General features: G+C 41.2%; 1 protein-coding gene across 1 annotated transcript; it reads left to right on the forward strand.

Moving 5' to 3' along the window:
• The first annotated feature begins 5,521 nt into the window (after positions 1-5,521).
• On the forward strand, positions 5,522-20,341 carry LOC116894390 (pregnancy-specific glycoprotein 22-like). Its single transcript, XM_032896097.1, has 5 exons — positions 5,522-5,705; positions 6,855-7,202; positions 10,590-10,949; positions 18,511-18,870; positions 19,829-20,341. Exons 1-5 carry the CDS (start codon positions 5,642-5,644, stop codon positions 19,852-19,854), a joined length of 1,158 nt encoding a protein of 385 aa, XP_032751988.1. The 5' UTR covers positions 5,522-5,641; the 3' UTR covers positions 19,855-20,341.
• The last annotated feature ends 691 nt before the right edge of the window (positions 20,342-21,032 follow it).

The following is a 21,032-nucleotide window of genomic DNA, read 5'->3' on the forward strand; positions in this document are numbered from 1 at the left end:
CTACTGAAAGGACCTGTGCAATGGCACCCTAATAACTCTGGTATTACTTGTGAACACTGTACTCTTCATACCTGTGTCAATATTAGGATACCTTTAAATGTCACTTCTGAAAGTTTGTACATCCTTAGGGCAAGGCCAAGCAGTTTGGATACCAGTGAAACTGTTGAAACTATAACAAGACTCACTTATGATGGTTCTAGTGCAGAAGTTTGCTCAAAGAGTATTAAAAAGACTTTGATGGATAATTTAATTACTGCATAGTTAGTTTCATTGATGTTACAGCTGGACAGGTGCTTTATAAAGAAATTCGAACTGCTGATTTTATGAGGCATTCAACAGAACTCTGAACTCAACAGAATAAAATAGATAGTGAGATAGTTAAGGAAATAGCTGATTTGAAACAAGCTACAATACTAATGAAAGATCAGCTAGAAATACTGAAGAAACAAAATTAAAATGTGATTAGAATGTAACATCTTTTTCTATTACTCCTTTAAGGTTTAATGATATCAAGTATGACTGGGAGAAGGTAACACTATTCTTCTCAAATGATTTATAATTTATAGCAAGATGTTAAGGAAACTTTCTCCAAAAGAAATTACCAGATATGGCAGGTGTGGATGTTATAGAAAGCCTTATTGATAGCATGATTTAATCCAATGCATGATTTTAAGAAAACAGTCTAGTATATACTCTATCCTGTGGTTTGCTCTTATGAAGAATGTTTTGAGGAAGTGGAGTAAGCAATACAAAGCGTTTGGTTCAAGGATAAAACGTGCTCCAGAAAATGAAATGAAGCTAAATCCTAGGTTCAATGAGACAAACAAATTAAAGATATTAAATGGCATTAAGGGAGTGGTGACCTTGGGGCAAGATCCTACCTAGGTAATCTTCACTCTTGTAAGAAGGAATTAAGGAAAAACTTAGGTCCAGATGTGGCAGCACATACCTTTAACTCAGGAGTTAGCCACAAGATCAGTCTGAAGATCAAGTTTCAGGACAGCCAAGCATAGGTAATGAAGGAAATCATCCTGAAAAAAGCTAGTGAAGAAGTGATTGAAAAGGGGAGCCATGCTCAGTCCCAGAAAGCAGCAGACTTTGGCAGATTGGTCATGTGCTTCTGGATTTAGAGCCAAGAATAGAAGGATTATGAAATCTCCCTTTCTGAGTAGGCAAAGCATTTGTGAATCTATGAAAGGCCATTGTGTGGGGCTGTGAAGGTGAAACCTGGATTTCCTTGGAGACTCCAAGATGTTAGAGATGCCACGGCTGTGGGATACTTGCCAAGGAAATCTTCTAACAGGTTACGGAACCAGTCTGACAGATAAAAAAAAATGTATTATAGTCAACAAAGCTGAAAGGAGTTGGACATCTGAAGAAATATAGAGTTTGGAGTTTGCCCAGGTAGTTTTTGGTCTTGCTTTGGTATTTTTTCACTATGCTCCCTTCCATGTGTTTTGAAATGGTATGTATATCCTGTGCCATTATATTTTGGAAGTAAGTGATCCATTTTTTATTTTGATATTATAGTGAACTATAGTATAAAGATTACATAACTATCAGAAGAGACTTTGAATTTTGGACTTCTAAACAGTATTGAATCTGTGATAGACTATGGAGACTTTGAAGTTGGACTAAATGCATTTAGTATTATCTTATGGCTACAAGCCTATAGGGTCTAGGGAGTGGAATGTGGTGGTTTGACTAGGCATGGATCTCATAGAATCTTGTGTTTGAATGCTTAGCCCATAAGTAGTAGCAATATTAGGAGGGACAGACGTATTAGAGCAGGTGTGAACTTGTTGGAGGAAGTGTGTTACTGTTGAGGCGTGCTTTGAGATCTTCCATGCTCAAGCTATTTCCAGTCTGCAATCCCACCAACAATGGAGGAGTGTTCCTCTTTCTCTACATCCTCGTCAGCATCTGTTGTTGCCAGAGTTTTTGATCATAGCCATTCTGACTGGTGTGAGGTGGAATCTCAGAGTTGTTTTGATTTGCATTTCTCTTATGACTAAAGATGTTGAACTTTTATTTAGGTGCTTCTCAGCCATTTGGCATTCCTCAGCAGTGAATTCTTTGTTTAGCTCTGAACCCCATTTTTTGTTTGTTTAAAGTTATTTTTTTATTTATTAAGTGTGTGCTTTGACAGGTTTTTTTTCTCCATCTTTATTAACTTGGGTATTTCTTATTTACATTTCGATTGCTATTCCTCAAGTTGCTCCTGGGGGGCTGCGTTTCTGACAAGCTACTTCTTAATGACAGGTATTATTATAAGCTGATTTAAGTTTGTTTTTAAGGAGAGAGTACAGAGATTACCTGAATCACATGGGGATTTTCACCAAAGGTTCAGAACTTAAGGAAAATTAGTCACTGATTCCAAGTAGAGAGTTGTGATAAATGTATGTAACACCAGGCAGAGTGAATATAGACATATATTATAGAAGTTATTAAGGTTAATCAAAAATCTGTGGCTCTGGGTAGAGAGCTTGAGAGATTGATATATTTTGGACTAAAGTTTTGGTTTGATAAGTTGCTTATTGATATTAGAATTGATAGAAGGTGTTTTAGTTTGTGTTAAGGAGAGTACAGTGATTAGCCGAGTCATGTGGGGATTTTCACCCATGGTTCGGAACTTAGATAGGGAAAAATTAGTCACTGACTCCAAGTAGAGTATTGTGATATTTACAAGTTATTAAGGCTAAGTAAAATCTGTGCCTCTGGGTAGAGAGCTTAACAAATGGATACATTTTGGGCTAAAGTCCTGGTTTGATACATTGCTTATTGGTATTAAAATTGATAGAAAGTGTCTAGTTTATTTTATGAATTACCCTGTTAAAGGCCATATGGCTTGTTGATGCTGGCTAGCGAGGTTTTGTGGTTACTTTTGATATTTACCACAACAGGAAGCTCAGATTCTCCTAACATGGGCTCCACAGAAATTTTGGGTTCATTTCCTGATATCATGAAGTCCAGACCTAGTGGGGGATAAAAGACAGCATTTTTATTTATTTTTTTATATTTTACAACAACACAGGACGGTATTTTTCTACCATCAATAGGAGGAAAAGCCTTTGGTCTTGTGAAGGGTGGTTTCCCTAATGTAGGGTAATGCCAGGGTGTTGAAGTTGGAGTGGGTAGGTGGGAGTGGGAGTGGGAGCATCCTCGTAGAAGTCAGGGACGTGGGGACAGGATATGGAAGAGGGAGGAAAGGGTATAACATTTGAAATGTAAATACATAAAATTTTCAAGAATAAAATTTAAAAAAAAAAGAGTTGCCTTGTTCATGGTGTCTGTTCACAGCAATGAAACCCTAAGATACTTTACTTGTATAAGTAGGTCTTTTTTTTCCCTAGAGCTTATGCTTGTCTTCCCCTCCCCTTCATTTGCTTTTTTGATTGTCATTCTTCATTACCTAGAAGGGCCACCCAGAACTTTGAATCATGCTCATGTTCCTTGATGCCAAATGCTCCCAGGTTCTGCCTAGTCTTAGCTGCCATTTGACCTCTGCTCTGATTCAAATGGAGCCAGAAGAGTCAGGTGATGGACTTGCCTGAGAGGCCTGTCTCATTTCAGAATGAAACCAGTGTTGATGCAGTTTCACTTACTCTTCATAATGTCTGTGGATGACTCAGAGTGTCAGAGTGTCCCTAAGCTCAGGATCTAGGAAACGAGAAAAGTGAAACCCAGGGAAAATGTCACTGAGCAGTGCCCTAGATCTGAAGGTTCAGCTGTGTGGAGTTGTGGACACCAGCACATCTGATGACTACAACAAACAGAGAAGGACACTGAGTTGAAGAACTAGAAACTTCTTTTGCAATCTCACTCTGGAGGGGGAGGACGTGATAGTTTAAAACAGTGCCCTAGTTAGCACTGACTATTATATTGGCAACCACCAAATTTACATTGGTGGGGGATGTGTCTCAACTGAGTAACTGTCATTATTAGATTGGGCTGGACCTGAGGGATTATCTTAATTAATGCAAGAGAGCCTAGGTTCCTGTGGGCATTGCCATACATAGGCAGATTTTCCTTGATTGTACAAGAGAGCTAACTAAGCCTGAACCAGGTAGAGAGCAAGTGAATGAGCCTACCAGCAGTGTGTTTTTGCTTTCATTTCTTTCAGTGTTACATAATGACCCAGACCTATAAAGGAAATGCCCCCTTGACTCTCACCTCAGTTGTTTTTGCTCAGGTTGTTTTTTAGTTACAAGACAATGAAATCTAGAACAGCGTGTACAGAAGAGTAGAGGACACATCTGTTTGAATCAATGTTGTCTGTACTCAAGAGCAGATCTACTCAGACCCCTGTGGCCAAAGAGAAGGAAGGATTTAGACACCTGAGATGGGCCAGAAAGTGCATGTGAAGCTGCTACATTAGTGTCTACTTCTGTGAGCCTGAGAAGAATTATCTTCTACAGGGATGTTCGTCCTCTGGTGCATACTACTTCAATTATAGTGCAGGGATTTCCAGAATCTGGAAGGCTGTCTAGACTCACCTTACATTAGATGGAAACAGGAGTTCTGCAGAGCACAGTAAGCAGTGTGATAGGTCCTGCATCCCACCTATGCTGAAGGGATCAGGGGAGGTCACATTTGCCTTGCTGACCACCCCTAATGTAGATTGATACATTGAGATTGCAGTTTTTCCCATGATCTCCAAGGGGGCAATATCAATACTTACACCCCAAACTCAGAAAATTGTTTCCTTGAGCCATGATCTTGCCTTAGAGATTGGTTTCCATTCCTGTCTGTGTTAACCTGAAGCTTCCTCTCTAGACTCTCCTCTGACCTACTGTCTGCTTCTAGTGTCTGAGAGTATTTTTCCAAATGTAGGTACTTGAACGTGCTCTCTCTTCTAACATCACTAATAAGGAAAGACAAGATTATTACTGGGCATTCACCCTGACAATGGGCAAAAATTTCCTGGGAAGACCAGAGATGACATGGGCCTACCCAGTACACAGCTTAGCTTACACATAATGTTGGAAAGTTGCCTTGAAACTATCCATAGAAAGAAGGAGCCCACAGTCCTTCCCAGGATGCATAGGTCAACTCTTCCCAACCAGGAGGACACGGAAATCCTCACACAGCTGCCCCTTGACCACTCTTCTGGAGCTGGTACTTGACTGGTGACAGTAATAAAGGATTTATCTTTATTCTTAGTCATTGCTCAGCTGGTTGTTTGTAACTTTCATAGACATCTCCGCTGGGAGTAAAAAAAAATCCCACCTCTCCCAAAACACTTAGAACACAGTGTTCTAAGCTCAGCCAAGTCTTTGCATCTCTGTGGCAGGATAATGATCTAAGACACAAGGACAGGATATAGCAGATGTCTAACCTGGGATGAGCTGTTCTTCTCTGAGGGCATGGGGATGTCAGCCTTGTCTCAACTCATTGCTTGGAGGAAAAACATGAAAGGAAGCTGAGAGGGACGTGAGGCAGGACACAGAATTAAAGGGACAGAGCAGTGTCATGGACACAGTTCCCACCACACACAACCTCTTATATTCTGGAGGTGCTCTTGCATGAGAAGGCTCAGCTCAGGAAGAGAAAGGACAAGAGAAAGGCTGGTGCCCTGTTGAAGGCACCAACAAGGTGAAGCTGTTCTTCTTAGAAGAAAGATAGCATAGTGCAAAGATAGATGGAGGTGTCTGCTTTGCTTTTTTGCCAGGGGTGTGCCCCATGGCAGGGGATTCTACTCACAGGTAAGGGTGCCCACTCTGACTGTGGGGGTGGAGAGGAACACAGAGGTGTGCTGGAGGTTCCTAAAGAGGGTAGGATCGTGAGATGAGACTTGAGCTTTCTGTTTGCCTTCATGAGGCAGAAGGTACAGCAAGGGACAGAGGCTCAGCAGGCAGAAGCTCTCAGCAGTCAGGTGGGGCTGAGAATAGGAGAAAAGCTACAAGCACTCCACATTCATAGTCAAGTAAATTATCCATCATGTTCTAAAGGTGGGTGTTCCCAGTCATGACAGATGACTCTCCAAATAGAAATCAAAGAGGAGTGGGCAGCAATATCCCTCAGTATGCAGAGATCTGACAAGTTGAACTCAATCCTCAGTTCCCACATGGTAGATGAAGAGAACAAAATTCTGATGGGTCTTTGCCCTCCACACAGGTGCCGTGGCCTTCACTGGCACATGCTCATACTAAGACATGTGCCTTCACACAGTTTTGCAGCATACACATTCACATGGGCACCCTGAGACACCTGCCTTCAGAAATATGCATATATATAGATATAGATATAGATATATAGATATAGATATAGATATATAGATATAGATATAGATATCACATAAAGAAATGTAAAATCATTTACATTATACTTGACTATAATTATTGTCATTAGCTCCAAACCTGAGCACTATGTAAATAAACCAGGGAGACACACTTCTGTCCTTGCTCACCTGCTTGCATTGTTCCCTTTTCTTTTCTTTATACATTAGTATTTGCACCTTTTCCAGGAACTGAACCTTCCAAAAACCTCAGATTAATCTCTGTCCTCACAGAGTCTTGATTCTAGTGGACAAGAAGTCAGAGCACCTGGAAAATGATGTGAGGAGGTGACTTATTGCACAAAGGGAACAGAGAAGACAAGTCAGAAAGTGAGGAGGCTCTAGAAGAGGAGGTCAGAGAGATATCCTTCCACCAAATATGTGAATGCTACATGGGGAGCCAGGCAGACAACTGAACAGAGAATTGCATAGTTGAAAGCACAGTGAGAGACTCTGAGGGAATGGAGGTCATGCTGCTCACCTCCATTAAGGAGGATCTACACACCCCACCCCAACACCTAATATGAGTGTTGGTCACAGCTGCTCAGTATTGATGGTTTCTCTCTTTCCCCTTTAGCCTCCCTTTTAACCTGCTGGCACCTGTCTACCACTTCCCAAGTCACTATTGAATTAATGCCACTGCAAGTAGTTGAAGGGGAAGATGTCTTTTTCCTCGTCCATAATCTGCCAGAGAATGTTACAACCTTTGTCTGGTTCAAAGGGAGGAAAAATATGAAACGTGGAATTGCACTGTATACAGTGGCCTCTGACTTACTTGTACACAGTGATAGAGAGACACTGTACAGCAATGGATCTCTGATGATCCACAATATCACCCAGAAAGACAGAGAATATTACACCCTACGAACCTTCAATAAACGTTCAGAAACTGTATCAACAACAACCACATTCCTCCATGTGAATGGTAAGTGATTCTTTATTAATTCTGGGTGCTATGTGGGGTTCTTTTCACTAGACATATAGAGATGTGTCAGGCCTGGCCTGTGGCTACCTCTACTCTACATCGTGCTCCCATGTTCAGGTTTGAGCATTTATTGCAGGACAGATGTGTTGGAGAACAATAGTAATAGATTAGAATCCTTCATTTGACTTCACCTTGCAGGCAAGTGGATACATGATGGATAACCCAGCCAAGAATATCTGCTAAGCATATCAATCTAGACTCTTGGGGTTCTTAGCAAGAATATGTCCTTGAAAGAGACCCTGAGGGAATCAATGTTGGGCATGATTGAGAAAAAGTGAGATCCTCAAAGAGAGCTGAGCACCAGGAATCCATAGCTCAAGACTCCTGTTCCAGACTCAACTCCTAATGATCTTGAGAAGCATTTTATAAAGGTTGAGTCTTGACTTCCTGTTGACAAGGAGCAGTGCTTTTTAGTAGCCAAAGTCTTGTACTTTTTCTTGGATGAGGCTTCTGCATTGTCCTGAGAGCCACCATTGGGCTGTCCATTTGACATCTCCAGTGACTCATCAGGGATATCTTATCTGGACAGGCCATTGCCTAACTGTTCTGACATGTTTATGAGACTTCCAGGAAGTTCATGGATGCCACAGAGAAGGATAGAGGACACAGGGCCTTCTGAGTAGCTTTTGTCATTTCATGTCTAGCTCAGGGAATTCTCTTAAACAGGAAAATGGAAACAAACTAAGCTGATGTAGACAGATGCCCAGATGTTAGCTTCAGTTACTCCAGTGGTCAGCAGTTTCAGCATCAGGACACAAATTAACACCCAGAAGTGCATTTGTCTGAACCAGCAATTTACTTAGAAGCCAGGTTCCACCCATGGTTCTATCAACATGAAAATCACTGACAAAGCATTCTCTACTTTCTGCTTAATTTGTCTGCTACACTGCCAAGAGATCATGTTCTATTACTCCTTTGATGCATTTGCTTTGGGAAATACAGGATAGCCAAGAGAAATCCATTAGACAGAGGTCTAAGGCATCTCAGAAAGACCAGGGAGCTCATGGGCAGATCCATTACACAGATCAGCAAGTAGAGGGATTGGGAGCATTCTCTTGAAATCTTGTATGGAATGAAAGAGCTCAGCCTTTTCCCCCTAAAAATCATGTCACCTCCATCTGAATGCCCAGGGTATGAGATTGCGACACATCCTGAGGCTTTGTGCTGGGTTATAACCCTGACTGGTAACTCCTTAGAAAAAAGATGTGTCATTTTTCTCACACATTATTCAGGTGGTCCCTTTGCAACCTCACAGGCATCCCTGTCAAATTCCATTTTCCAGTGCATCGAGAACACGAGGCAGACTGAGTGCATAGTTGAATTGCTGTGTCACAGAGTTGTGCAGTTTCCCTTTTTGGTGCTCACTGACCAAGGTCAGGATACAGCAGAGTTCAGCCCAAGGGTCATCTCTTACCTCAGGTTACTGGGATGTTCATCAGCCTTGGTGCTCACTCTGCGTTCTAAATAGCTGAAACAAAATGAGGGGAGTGGGACATGGCACAGCTCTGAGAGTGGAGGGGACAGAGCACTTTTTTTTATAGAGACACACTCACAGACCATGGAACTCTCAGCTCTTGCCTGAGGGGAGACTCAGCTCTGAGGGTGGAAGCACAAGAGAGCTGGAGAGCTATGCTGGAGTATACGTGCCACAGAAGGAAAATTCAGGCCTCAGAGACCAGGCAGGCATCTTTTGTATCTTCTGCAAAGGGCTTACCACTTGTCAGGGCCTCATGCTCACAGGTGAGGAGACTTACCTACTGTCTGGAGTCTCGTGAGAGGCAGAAGGACCTGAGAGTAGTTTTAGAGTCTGGAGGGGAGAAGACACGGGGAAAAGAGGTTTAGCAGCAGCAGGAGACTCTTGATGAACAAAAAATGTTTGGGGAGGGGGAGATTGTGCTTACACAATGTTAATCAGCCTCGCCACACTATTCTGAAGACTATTGTTCTCAGCTATGCCATCCCAAGTAAGAAAGCAAGGTGGTGCTGATCAGCGACATGATTGGAAGGACATATGCACTTATTTCATAGTTTGATAAGCTGAGAGCAATGAAGAGAAGTCTTCTGACCTCCACTTAAGTTCTGTGTTTGGCATCCACCCACATGGAAGTAGCCCTTGTATCCAATCTCACACAAAATATTATTTGTAAATAATTGTAAAATTCAAATCACACACAGTAATTTATCAAATCAATGATTTTTGTAAGGAAATCCATGTCTACACAAGGTCCTTCACATTCATTTATTTATTTATCCATTCATTCACTCATTTATTGTTTTAGGGTTTTTTTAAGATAACATTTCTTTAAAATGTACGACAAATCATGGTTCTTATTCATGACCCAGTTCTAGTGGACTGAAAAATAGATCAGTTAAGAAAGCTGGGTGTTATGTGTGGCCCATACATATACAGCCATCCAATTAGACAAGATGGATGAAGCAAAGAAGTGCAGGACGACAGGAGCCGGATGTAGATCGCTCCTGAGAGACACAGCCAGAATACAGCAAATACAGAGGCGAATGCCAGCAGCAAACCACTGAACTGAGAATAAGGACCCCTGTTGAAGGAATCACAGAAAGAACTGGAAGAGCTTGAAGGGGCTCGAGACCCCATATGTACAACAATGCCAAGCAACCAGAGCTTCCAGGGACTAAGCCACTACCTAAAGACTATACATGGACTGACCCTGGACTCTGACCTCATAGGTAGCAATGAATATCCTAGTAAGAGCACCAGTGGAAAGGGAAGCCCTGGGTCCTGCTAAGACTGAACCCCCAGTGAACGTGATTGTTGGGGGGAGGGCGGCAAGGGGGGAAGGATGGGAGGGGGACACCCATAAAGAAGGAGAGGGGGAGGGATTAGGGGGATGTTTGCCCGGAAACCGGGAAAGGGAATAACACTCGAAATGTAAATAAGAAATACTCAAGTTAATAAAAAAGAAAAAGAAAGAAAGAAAGAAAGCTGGGTGTTTTCTGAAAGTACAAGAGGATCCAAACAACAACAACAACGAGAACTCCACCACTACCACCACCACTAAGAAGTCAGAGAGTAGAGACTCAGGGTCTGCAGGGGAAGAGTTGGAGAGCCATCACCCCAATACCAATCTATACTGAGTGCAAGCAGGGATCTGCGAGCAGTGAGCCAGGGCCATATTGACACCTGAGAAGAGAACACCAAACAAATAAAAATACAAGTGCAGGGACACAGAGATGGATATCACACAGTTAGGGTGACTAATAAATATACCTGCTCAGGACAGTGTCTCATCTTAGAAAAAAACTGATGGTACCAATTTATTGGCTCTCTCTCTCTCTCTCTTTCCTTTTTAGTCTTCCTTTGGAATTGTGGGCGTCTTGTCACCTCTTCCCAGCCCATTATTGAATCACTGCCTCATGTCGTTCCTGAAGGGCATCATGTTGCTCTACATGTTCACAAGATCCCAGAGAATATTCAAGGATTTATATGGTTCAAAGGGATGACTGTGTTCAGGCACCTCGAAATTGTACGATACAAAATGAGCAGTAAGTCGAGTGTGTTTGGGCCTGCGTACAGCGGTAGAGAGACACTGAACAGTGATGGGGCCCTGCTGATTGAAAATGTCACTCAGGCGGACGCTGGACTGTACACCCTAAGAGTATTGGGTACAGATATGAAGAGTGAAGAAGCACATGGAGAAATCCGAGTTGAAAGTAAGTGATTTCATGGGGTCATAATAGCTGGATGGGGCTTAGATACACAGGACTGTCATGCCTGCCTCCCTCCTCTCTGCACTGTGGCCCCATGTTTAGGTTTGAGCACTTAGTGCCAGGCAAACATGGAGAGACAAATGGCCATAGATCAGACTCCGTCGTTTGATTCCACCTGCATCAAGAAAGGCCTTGATGGTAACTCAGTCTAGGATGTCAATCCCTTTCCAGTCTCTTGGGCTTCTAAACCAGGAAGCTAACACCGCATCATCTTTCAAAGATTTTTACATATTATTTTATTTTTTTCTTTCTTTTTTCTTGGATACTTTTTAAATTTAGATTTCAAATGTTATCCCTGTTCCCAGTTTCTTGTCCATAAACCCCTTCTCCCATCACCCCTCCCCCTTCTTGTATGAGGGTGTTTCCCTACCCAACCACCCATCCCTTTCCGCCTCCCCACCCTGCCATTCTCCTACACTGGGTGTTCCAGCCTTGGCAGGACCAAGAACGTCTCCCATGGTGCACAACAAGGCTGTCCTCTGCTACATATGCAGCTGGAGTCTGTCCAAATGTACTCTTTGGGTGGTGGTTTAGTACATGGGAGCTCTGGTTGGTTGGTATTGTTGTTCTTAGAGGGTTGCAAGCCCTTCAGCTCCTTCAATCCTATCTCTAATCTCTCCAATGGGGTCCCTATTCTCAGTTCAATGGTTGGCTGCTAACATTTGTCTCAGTATTTGTCATGCTCTGGCAGAGTCTCTCAGGAGACAGCTAAATCAGGCTCCTGTCAGCATGCACTTCTTAGCATTAGCAATATTGTCTGGGTTTGGTGGCTGTATGTATATGGCCTGGATCCCTAGGTGGGGCAGGATCTGAATGGCCATCCCCTCAGTCTCTGCTCCAAATTTTGCCTCTATATTTCCTCCTAAGAATATTTTTGTTACCCTTTATAAGGAGGACTGAAGCATCTGCACTTTGGTCATCCTTCTTGTTGACTTCATGAGGTTTGTGGATTGTATCTTGGATAATTTGAGCTTTTGGACTAATATTCACTTATCAGTGAATGCATACCATGTGTGGTTTTGTTTTTTGTGATTGAGTTACCTCACTCAGGATGGTATTTTCTGGTTCCATCCATTTGCCTAAGAATTTTATAAAGTCATTGTTTTTGATATCTAAGTAGTACTCCATTGTGTAGATTCACCACATTTTCTGTATCCATTCCTCTGTTGAAGGCCATCTAGTTTCTTTCCAGCCTCTGGTTATTATAAATAAGGCTGCTATGAACATAGTGGAATATGTGTCCTTGTTATATGTTGGAACATCATTTGGGTATATGCCCAGGAGTGGTATAGCTGGGTCCTCAGATAGTACTATGTCCAATTTTCTGAGAAGCCTCCAACATTCTGATATCCAGAATGTTGTACTAGCTTGCAATTCCACTAACAATGAAGGAGGGCTCCTCTTTCTTCATATCATCCCCACCATCTGTTGTCACCTGAATTTTTTATCTTAGCCATTCTAACTGGTGTGAGGTGGAATCTCAGGGTTGTTTTGTTGACTAAGGATGTTGAACATTTCTTTAGGTGCTTCCCAAGCATTTGATATTTCTCAGCTGAGAATTCTTTATTTAGCTCTGTACTCCATTTTTAATAGGGTTATTTGATTCTCTGGAGTCTAATTTCTTGAGTTCTTTGTATATATTGAATATTAGCCCTCTATCAGATATAGGATTGGTAAAGATCTTTTCCCAATCTGTTGGTTGCCATTTTGTACCAATGACAGTGTCCTTTGCCTTACAGAAGCTTTGCAATTTAATGAGGTCCCATTTGTTGATTTTTTAAAATATTTGTGACATATATATATATATATATATATATATATATATATATATATATATAAACTGTCTTCAGACACAGCAGAAGAGGGCATCAGATCCCATCACAGATGGTTGTGAGTCACCATGTGGCTACTGGGGAATTGAACTCAGGACCTCTGGGAGAGCAGTAAGTGCTCTAATCCTCTGAGACATCTCTCTAGCCTCCCATTTCTTGGTCTTAAAGTATAAGCCATTGGTGTTCTGTTCAGGAAATGTTCCCCAGTGCCCATGTGTTAGAAGCTCTTTCCCGCTTTTTCTTATATTAGTTTGAATGTATCTGGTTTTATATGGAGGTCCTTGATCCACTTGGACTTGAGCTTTGTACAGGATGATAAGAATGGATTGATTTGCATTCTTCTACATGCTGATTTCCAGTTGAACCAGCACCATTTTTTGAAAATGCTGTTTTTTTTCCCCACTGTATGGTTTTAGCTTTTTTTTTTTTTGTCAAAGATCAAGTGACCATAGGTGTGTGGGTTCATTTTTAGGTCTTCAATTCTATTATATTGATCCACCTGCCTGTCTCTGTACCAATACCATACAGTTTTTATCACTATTACTTTGTAATATAGCTTGAGGTCAGGTATGGTGACTACCCTAGAAGTTCTTTTATTGTTGAGGATAGTTTTCACTATCCTTGGTTTTTTGTCATTCCAAATGAATTTTCAAATTGCTCTTTCTAACTCGATGAAGAATTGAGTTGGAATTTTGATGGGGATTTCATTGAGTCTGTAGATTGCTTTTAATAAAATGGCCATTTTACTATATTAATCCTGCCAATCCATGATCATGGGAGATCTTTCCAACTTTTGAGATCTTCAATTTCTGTCTTCTGAGACTTTATTTTTTTTCATACAGATCTTTCTCTTGCTTAGTTAGAGTAACACTGAGGTATTTTGTGTTATTTTTGACTATTGTGAGGGGTGTAAGTTCCCTAATTTCTTTCTCAGCCTGTTTATTCTTTGAGTAGAGGAAGGCTACTGATTTGTTTGAGTTAATTTTATATGCATCACCTTTGCTGAAGTTGTTTTTCAAGGCTTAGTAGTTCTCTGGTGGAACTTTTGGGGTCACTTAAGTATACTATCATATCATCTGCAAATAGTGATATTTTGACTTCTTTCTTTCCAATTTGAGTCCCTTTGACCTCCTTTTGTTTTCTAATTGCTCAGGCTAGAACTTCAAGAACAATATTGAATAAGTAGGGAGAGGGTTGGCAGCCTTGTCTAGTTCCTGATTTTGTGGGATTGCTTCAAGTTTCTCTCCATTTAGTTTGATGTTGGCTACTGGTTTGCTTTTACTATGTATAGGTATGGGCTTTGAATTCCTGATCTTTCCAAGACTATTAACATGAAAGGATGTTTAATTTTTGTCAAATGTTTCTTCAGCACCTAATGAGATAATCATTTTTTCCTTTGAGTTTGTTAATATAGTGGATTATATTGATAGATTTTGGTATATTCCACCATCCCTGCATAACTGGGATGAATTCTACTTGATTGATGGATGATTGTTTTGATGTGTTCTTGGGTATGGTTTGGGAGAATTTTATTGAGTATTCTTGCATTGGTATTCATAAGGGAAATTGGTCTGAAATTCTCTTTCTTTGTTGATTCTTTGTGTTGTTTAGGTATAAGCATAATTGTGGCTTCATAGAAGAAATTGGGTAGTGTTCCCTCTGTTCCTATTTTGTGGAATAGTTAAGACAAAAGTACGATTAGCTCTTCTATGAAGGTCTGATATGATTCTGCACTAAACCCATCCAGTCCTGGGCTTTTTTTGGTTTGGAGACTTTTAGCAACTGCTTCTGTTTCTTTAGGAGTTATGGGACTATTGAGATGGGTTATCACATCCTGATTTAACTCTTATGCCTGGCATATAAAATTGTACATTTCATCCAGATTTTCAAGTTTGGTTGAATATGGTCTTTTGTCTAGGATCTGATGATTTTTTTAATTTCCTCAGATTCTGTTGTGCCTCTCTTTTCCTTTCTACTTTTGTTAATTTTGTTAATTTCAGCCCTGAGTTTGATTATTTCCTGCTGTCTAATCCTCTTGGATGTGTTTACTTTTTTTGTTATAGAGTTTTTAGGTGTGTTGTCAAACTGCTAGTACACGCTCTTTCCAGTTTCTTTTTGCAGGTATTCAGGGCTGTATTTTCCTCTTTGTATGGCTTTCATTGTGTCCCATAAGTTTGGGCATGTTGTGCCTTCATTTTCATTAAATTCTAAAAAGTCTTAATTTCTTTCTTTCTTTCTTCCTTGACCAAATCATTGAGTAGACCATTGCTCAACTTTCTTGTGTATGTGAACTTTCTGTCATTTTTGTTGTTACTGAAGACCAGCCTTATTTTGTGGTGGTCTGTTGAGGTCTATTTTGTGACCAAATATATGGTCAGTTGTGGAGAAGGTACCAAGAGGTGCTAAGAAGAAGTTATATTATTTTGTTTTAGGATGAAATGTTCTGTAGATATTCATTAAATCCATTTGGTTCATACTTTCTGTTAGGTTCTCTATGTCTCTGTTTAGTTTCTGTTTCCATGATCTGTCCATTGGTGAAAGTGGGGTGTTGAAGTCTCCCACTATTATTGTTTGAGGTGCAATGTGTGCTTTGAGCTTTAGTAAGGTTTCTTTTTTGAATGTAGGTGTGCTTGCATTTGAATCATAGGTATTCAGGATTGAGAGTTCATCTTGGTGGGTTTTTTCCTTTGATGAATATCAAATGTCTTTCCTAATCTTTTTTGATACCTTTTGGTTGAAAGTCAATTTTATTCATTACTCCATTTAGTCATTTACTCCAGATGTTTCTTTGGACCATTTGCATGAAAAATTGTTTTCTAGCCTTTTGCTCTGAGGTAGTATCTGTCTTTGTCACTGAGTTGTGTTTCCTGTATTTAGCAAAATAATGAGTCCTCTTTATGCATCCAGTTTGTTAGTTTATGTCTTTTGATTGTAGAGTTGAATCCATTAATGTTAAGAGATAGTAAGGAATAGTGATTGTTGTTTCCTTTCATTTTTGTTGTCAGAGGTAGAATCATATTTGTGTGACTATCTTCTCTTGGGTTTGTTGGAAGAAGCTTACTTTTTTCTTTTTGTAAGGTGTAGTTTCCCTCCTTGAGTTGGAGTTTTCCATCTATTATCCTTTGTAGCACTGGATTGGTGGAAAGATATTACTCACATTTTGTTTTGTCGTGAAACATTTTGTTTTCTCCATTTATGTTAATTGGGAATTTTGCTAGATATAGTAGCTTGGGCTGGCATATATGTTCCCTTGGGGTCTGTATGGCATCTGCCCAGGATCTTATGGCTATTATAGCCTCTGGTGATAAGTCTGGAGTAATTCTGATAGGTCTGCTTTTACATGTTACTTGACATTTTCCCTTACTGCTTTTAATATATATATTTTTGCCTGTGTTTGGTGCTTTCACTATTATTTGACGGGAGGAATTTCTTTTCTGTTCCAATCTATTTGGATTTCTGTTGGCTTCTTGTATGTTTATAGGCATCTTTTTCTTTAGGTTAGGGAAGTTTTTTTCTATAATTTTGTTGCAGATATTTACTGGCCCTTTAACTTGGGAATCTTTGCTGTCTTCTATACCTATTATTTTTAGGTTTGATCTTCTCACTGTCTCCTGGATTTCCTGGATGTTTTGCATTTGGAGCTTTTTTTTGTTTTACATTGTCTTTGATGGTTGTGTCAATGTCTTCTATGGTATGTTCTGCCCCTGAGATTCTCTCTTCTATCTATTGTATTCTGTTGGTGATGTTTGTGTCTATGACTCCTGATCTTTTTTCTAGGTTTTCTGCCTCCATGGTTGTTTCCCTTTATGATTTTTTTTATTGTTTCTATTTCCATTTTTAGATCCTGAATAGTTTTGTTCAATTCCTTCAGCTGTTGGGTTGTGTTTTCCTGTAATTCTTTAAGGGATTTTTGTGTTTCCTCTTTAAGGGCTTCTACTTGTTTGCTTGTGTTGTCCTCTATTTCTTTAAGGGAGTTATCTAGGTTCTTCTTAAAGTCCAACATCATCATGAGTTGTGATTTTAAATCCAAATCTTGCTTTTCCTGTGTGTTTGGATATCCACTATTTGCTTTGATGGGAGAACTTCACTCTGGTGATGCCAAGTAGTCTTGGCTTCTTTTGCTTACGTTTCTGTGCTTGCCTTTCACTATCTGTTTTTCTTTGGTGTTAGCTGGTCTTGCTGTCTCTGACAGTGGCTTGGCCCTCCTGTAAGCCTGTGTGCCAAAACTCCTGGAGACCTCCTTTCTCCCAGCAGAATATATGTACAGAGAGGTATGGGACCATGTGACTCTGTGCACAGGCAGAAATTGGCAGGGTCCTGTACCAGGCTGCCCCTGGGTTCCTGTGCCCTGAGGACTCCAGGTGAGTCCTTCAGTGCAGAACTGGTGATCTTACCTCTGCTTTCAGGTATGTCAGTGCTCCTGGCAACTGCCTTTGAGCTCTGGGTGCAGGCAGAGACTGGAAGGATCCTGTCACCAACTATCCTAGGTTCCTGTGTCTAGAGGGCTCTACCTAGTTTCCTCTTGGGCGAGGAATGAGAGCAGAAATGGTGGTCTCCCCTGATCTCTCAAGATTGGCTGCTCTCTCTCCCATTGAATTTGTGTACAGAGGGCTGTGGGACCAGGTCACCACTCCATGCAGAAACCGGAAGTGTCCTGTCTCATACTGCTCTTGGGTTTTTGTATCCTGAAGGCTCCATTCAGGTTCCTTGGAGCAGAAGTGATGGTCTTACCTCTGCTCTCAGATATGGCAGCACTCCAGCGAACTGGCTTCCAGCTGCTGGTGCCCAGTCCTTTATTCTTAACTCCTCTTAAAGGTGATTGGAAGCAGTGGGTTTTGTCGATTCATGTCAAATTGTAATATTTTTTAGCTCTGAATTGAGATTGTCATGAATAAAATTTAGAAACTGGTACAGAGACCATAGAGAAGTCCTGCTAACTGGCTTTTTCATCATGGCTTGCTCAACCTGCTCTTACATGAATCAGGACCCATAGACCAGGAGTGGAACTGCTTGCAGTGGTTCCACTATCAATTCCCAATTAAAAATATAGTACTGGCTTTTCCACAGGCTAATGTGTTGGTGACATTTTCAACAGAGGTCCTGTCTTTCAAATGGACTATACATTGTGTCATGTTGACATAAAACAAGTGACCCTAATACCTCAATGTTTCCCAAGATCTGAATATCAGGTTGCCCCTAGCCTTCATTTAGCTCCAAAGCAGTGAACTGTCAGCAAAGGCAGCAACAACATAGAAGGTGAAGTCAGGGGTTGCTTGGAGCCAGAGAGATAAAACAAACAAACAATCAAACAAACAAACAAATGCAAAACAAGTAATGAAAGAAAGAAAAGAAAACAAAATAAAAATCTTGGACCTATAGAATTGAGAGGAAGTATCATTTCAAACCTGAGTGTGCATGACTGTGTGCAGTGTCTTAGTGAGGGCAGTGAGGAAGCAGGGAGGTAGACACCTCTATGTACAGGAAATGACACTTTCAGGGACACTGAGCGAATGGAGGAAGATGTGTTGCTCATTTTCATTAAATGGTATAGATACATCCATTCCTGAATCTCTAGGCTGGGCTAAGAATTCATCTGCTCAGGACAGAGACCACCATCTTTTCTCCAAGCAGAGTGGTTTACATGTGACAGCTTTCTCTCTTTTCCCTTCCAGAACCCTCTTTTCAGTGCTGTAACCCTATCACCTCTTCCAAATTCATGGTTGAAGCAGTGCCCCGGTATGCTGCTAAAGGGGAAAGTGTTCTTCTCCTTGTTCATAATCTGCCAAAAGAGCTGATATCCTTTACCTGGTACAACTCAATGTACAGGGTTTCAGCCTTCCAAATTGTAAACTACCATGTAATCTGGAATATCACCACCTGGGGGAATGAATACAGAGAAAGAGGAATGGTGTATGCCAATGGATCCCTACTGCTCCAGGACGTTACTGAGGAAGATTCAAGAATGTACACACTAGAAACTTTGAACGTAAACTACACGGTTGAAAGAGCACATGTGCAGTTTTATGTGACCAGTAAGTGACTCTCAATGGCCTCTGGCTGCTGGCTATGACTTATCCTACTTCATACACTGAACTGACTGTCAGGATTAGGTTATGCCTGCTTTCTCCCCTGCTGTGTTGAGTCTCCATACTGGGGTTTGGGTACTTACCATAGGATACACATTGGGAAGACAAACTGCAGTCAATCAGAAACCCTCACCAGTCTCTACTTCCACAAAGAAGAACGTGTGTGATATAACTCAGCATGAGGATGTCAGCCTCAGTGCAGACACTTGGGATTCTTACTATGCACATGTTCCTAAGAGAGACTTTGTGGGATCAGGCAGGCACTGGATGAGAGAGCTATTGGTTCTTTGCATAGAGCACCAGGAAGCTCTGGCTCAAATATTTTGCCTCTGGCTGGAGTCTAGGTCACACCGGGGAGCTCTTTGTTAGTGCTTGGTGTTGATTTCCTTTCAGAACTGACAGGGAACAAGGCTTTACTGACTGTTCAACTCCCATAGACTGTAGGACCAGCTGTGTACCCCCATGATAGCTAGTGTCATGTAGGTCACCCATGTGTCATCTTCTACTGAGTCTCAGTAGACAGGTGCTAGGACACAAGACAACTACATGTCATGAGTCCAGCCTAGACACTTCTCTTTTACTGTTAAATAGTAATACATACTGCCGATTTAAGCAATTGCTACATCCTAAGTTCAGGCCATTGCTCATACCTGAGCTTAACTCCCAGGCACAATCGTGATAATATATCATGTGTTTTGTTGTACAGATACTGAGACATAGGAAACACAGTGGGTGAATCATGATCACACAGGTCATTGGTGTATGATCAAAAGCACAAGATACATCTATAGTTACAGCTCTAACTTCTCTCCCTTGGAGGCTTTTAAAAGATTAACTAAAGAGGGGCTGGTGGAGCTCTCTGAAGGATTATTGTCATTTGGATCCCTCCTCTGCTTTTTCACAGAGCCTGTGACACAGCCCTTTGTTTGAATCACAGACACCACAGTCAATGCACACAGATCTGTGACCTTCACGTGCATTACACCTGACGTCGGAATCCCCACCCTTTGGTTATTCAATAACCACAATCTGCAGGTCACAGAGAGGATCAAGCTGTCCCCAACAAAGTGTGGTCTCCGAATAGATAATGTCAGAAGTGAAGATGCTGGAGAGTACCAATGTGTGGTCACCAACCGAGCCGGTGATACAAAGGCCAGTCACCCAGTCAGGTGGCCATGATGAATGAGTGACTTCTCCTCTCATCCTACAGTAGAATGGTGGCATCTCTTTATTGATGGGATAAAACGCAGAGCAAATGTATGGGGTGAAAATAATCAGTTACTACTCAGGTGCAGCCAGCATGGTGAGACATGACTGTGGTCTTTGGATACACATGTGTATAAGAACAAGGCAGGATTTAAGGTGAGACGGTCTCCAAAACAAAGCACAGACATGGATACGATAAACACGATCACAAAGGCATCAGCAGCTTAGGTTGTGGATCAAACACATAGCCCACCCTAAGAATCAATAAGACCCTATTTCAGGAGCCTCCAAACCTTGAATGGTTTGAGTCTGCTGTTGATAAATGCATCCTTTATATGCTAAAATACATTCCATGTTTAACTAATTTAGCTAATGTTAATGGTGCCTAAAGACAAGTCATTCATGTGAAGTGAGGGATAGTGACAGGAGAAGAAAATGCAATGTCAAATTGTGGACATACCTGGTTTCTAATAGGTTTGAGCCTCAGCTTGTTTGTTGCACATATGTAAAATCCATGGTGTAAATCCTGATTCTAAGGTCTCTATTCTGAGGATTGCATTCACAGTGGGACATTGTGTGATTCTTTTCCCTGTGAATATATGTTCCTTTCTTTTTGTTCTTTTATGCATTGCATTCCTACCACTGCTTTCCCTCCTTCTCATTCCCTCCCCCATATCCTCTTCCTTCAGATCCATTCCCTTTTCATTTCCCTTCAAAAAAGAACAAACCTCCCAGGGATATCCCCCAAATGCAGCACAACAATTTACAGTACCCCTGGGCACCAAGCCTCATATCAGGGCTGTGTGAGGCAACCTAGGAGAAGGAAAAGGGCCAAAAGAGCAGGCAAAAGAGCCAAAGACATTTCCTGTTGATAGGAGTCTCACAAGAGCACCTAGCTACAT

This window comes from Rattus rattus, chromosome 2 (genome assembly GCF_011064425.1).
Source record: "Rattus rattus isolate New Zealand chromosome 2, Rrattus_CSIRO_v1, whole genome shotgun sequence".
In the NCBI taxonomy this organism is placed as follows: Eukaryota; Metazoa; Chordata; class Mammalia; order Rodentia; family Muridae; genus Rattus; species Rattus rattus.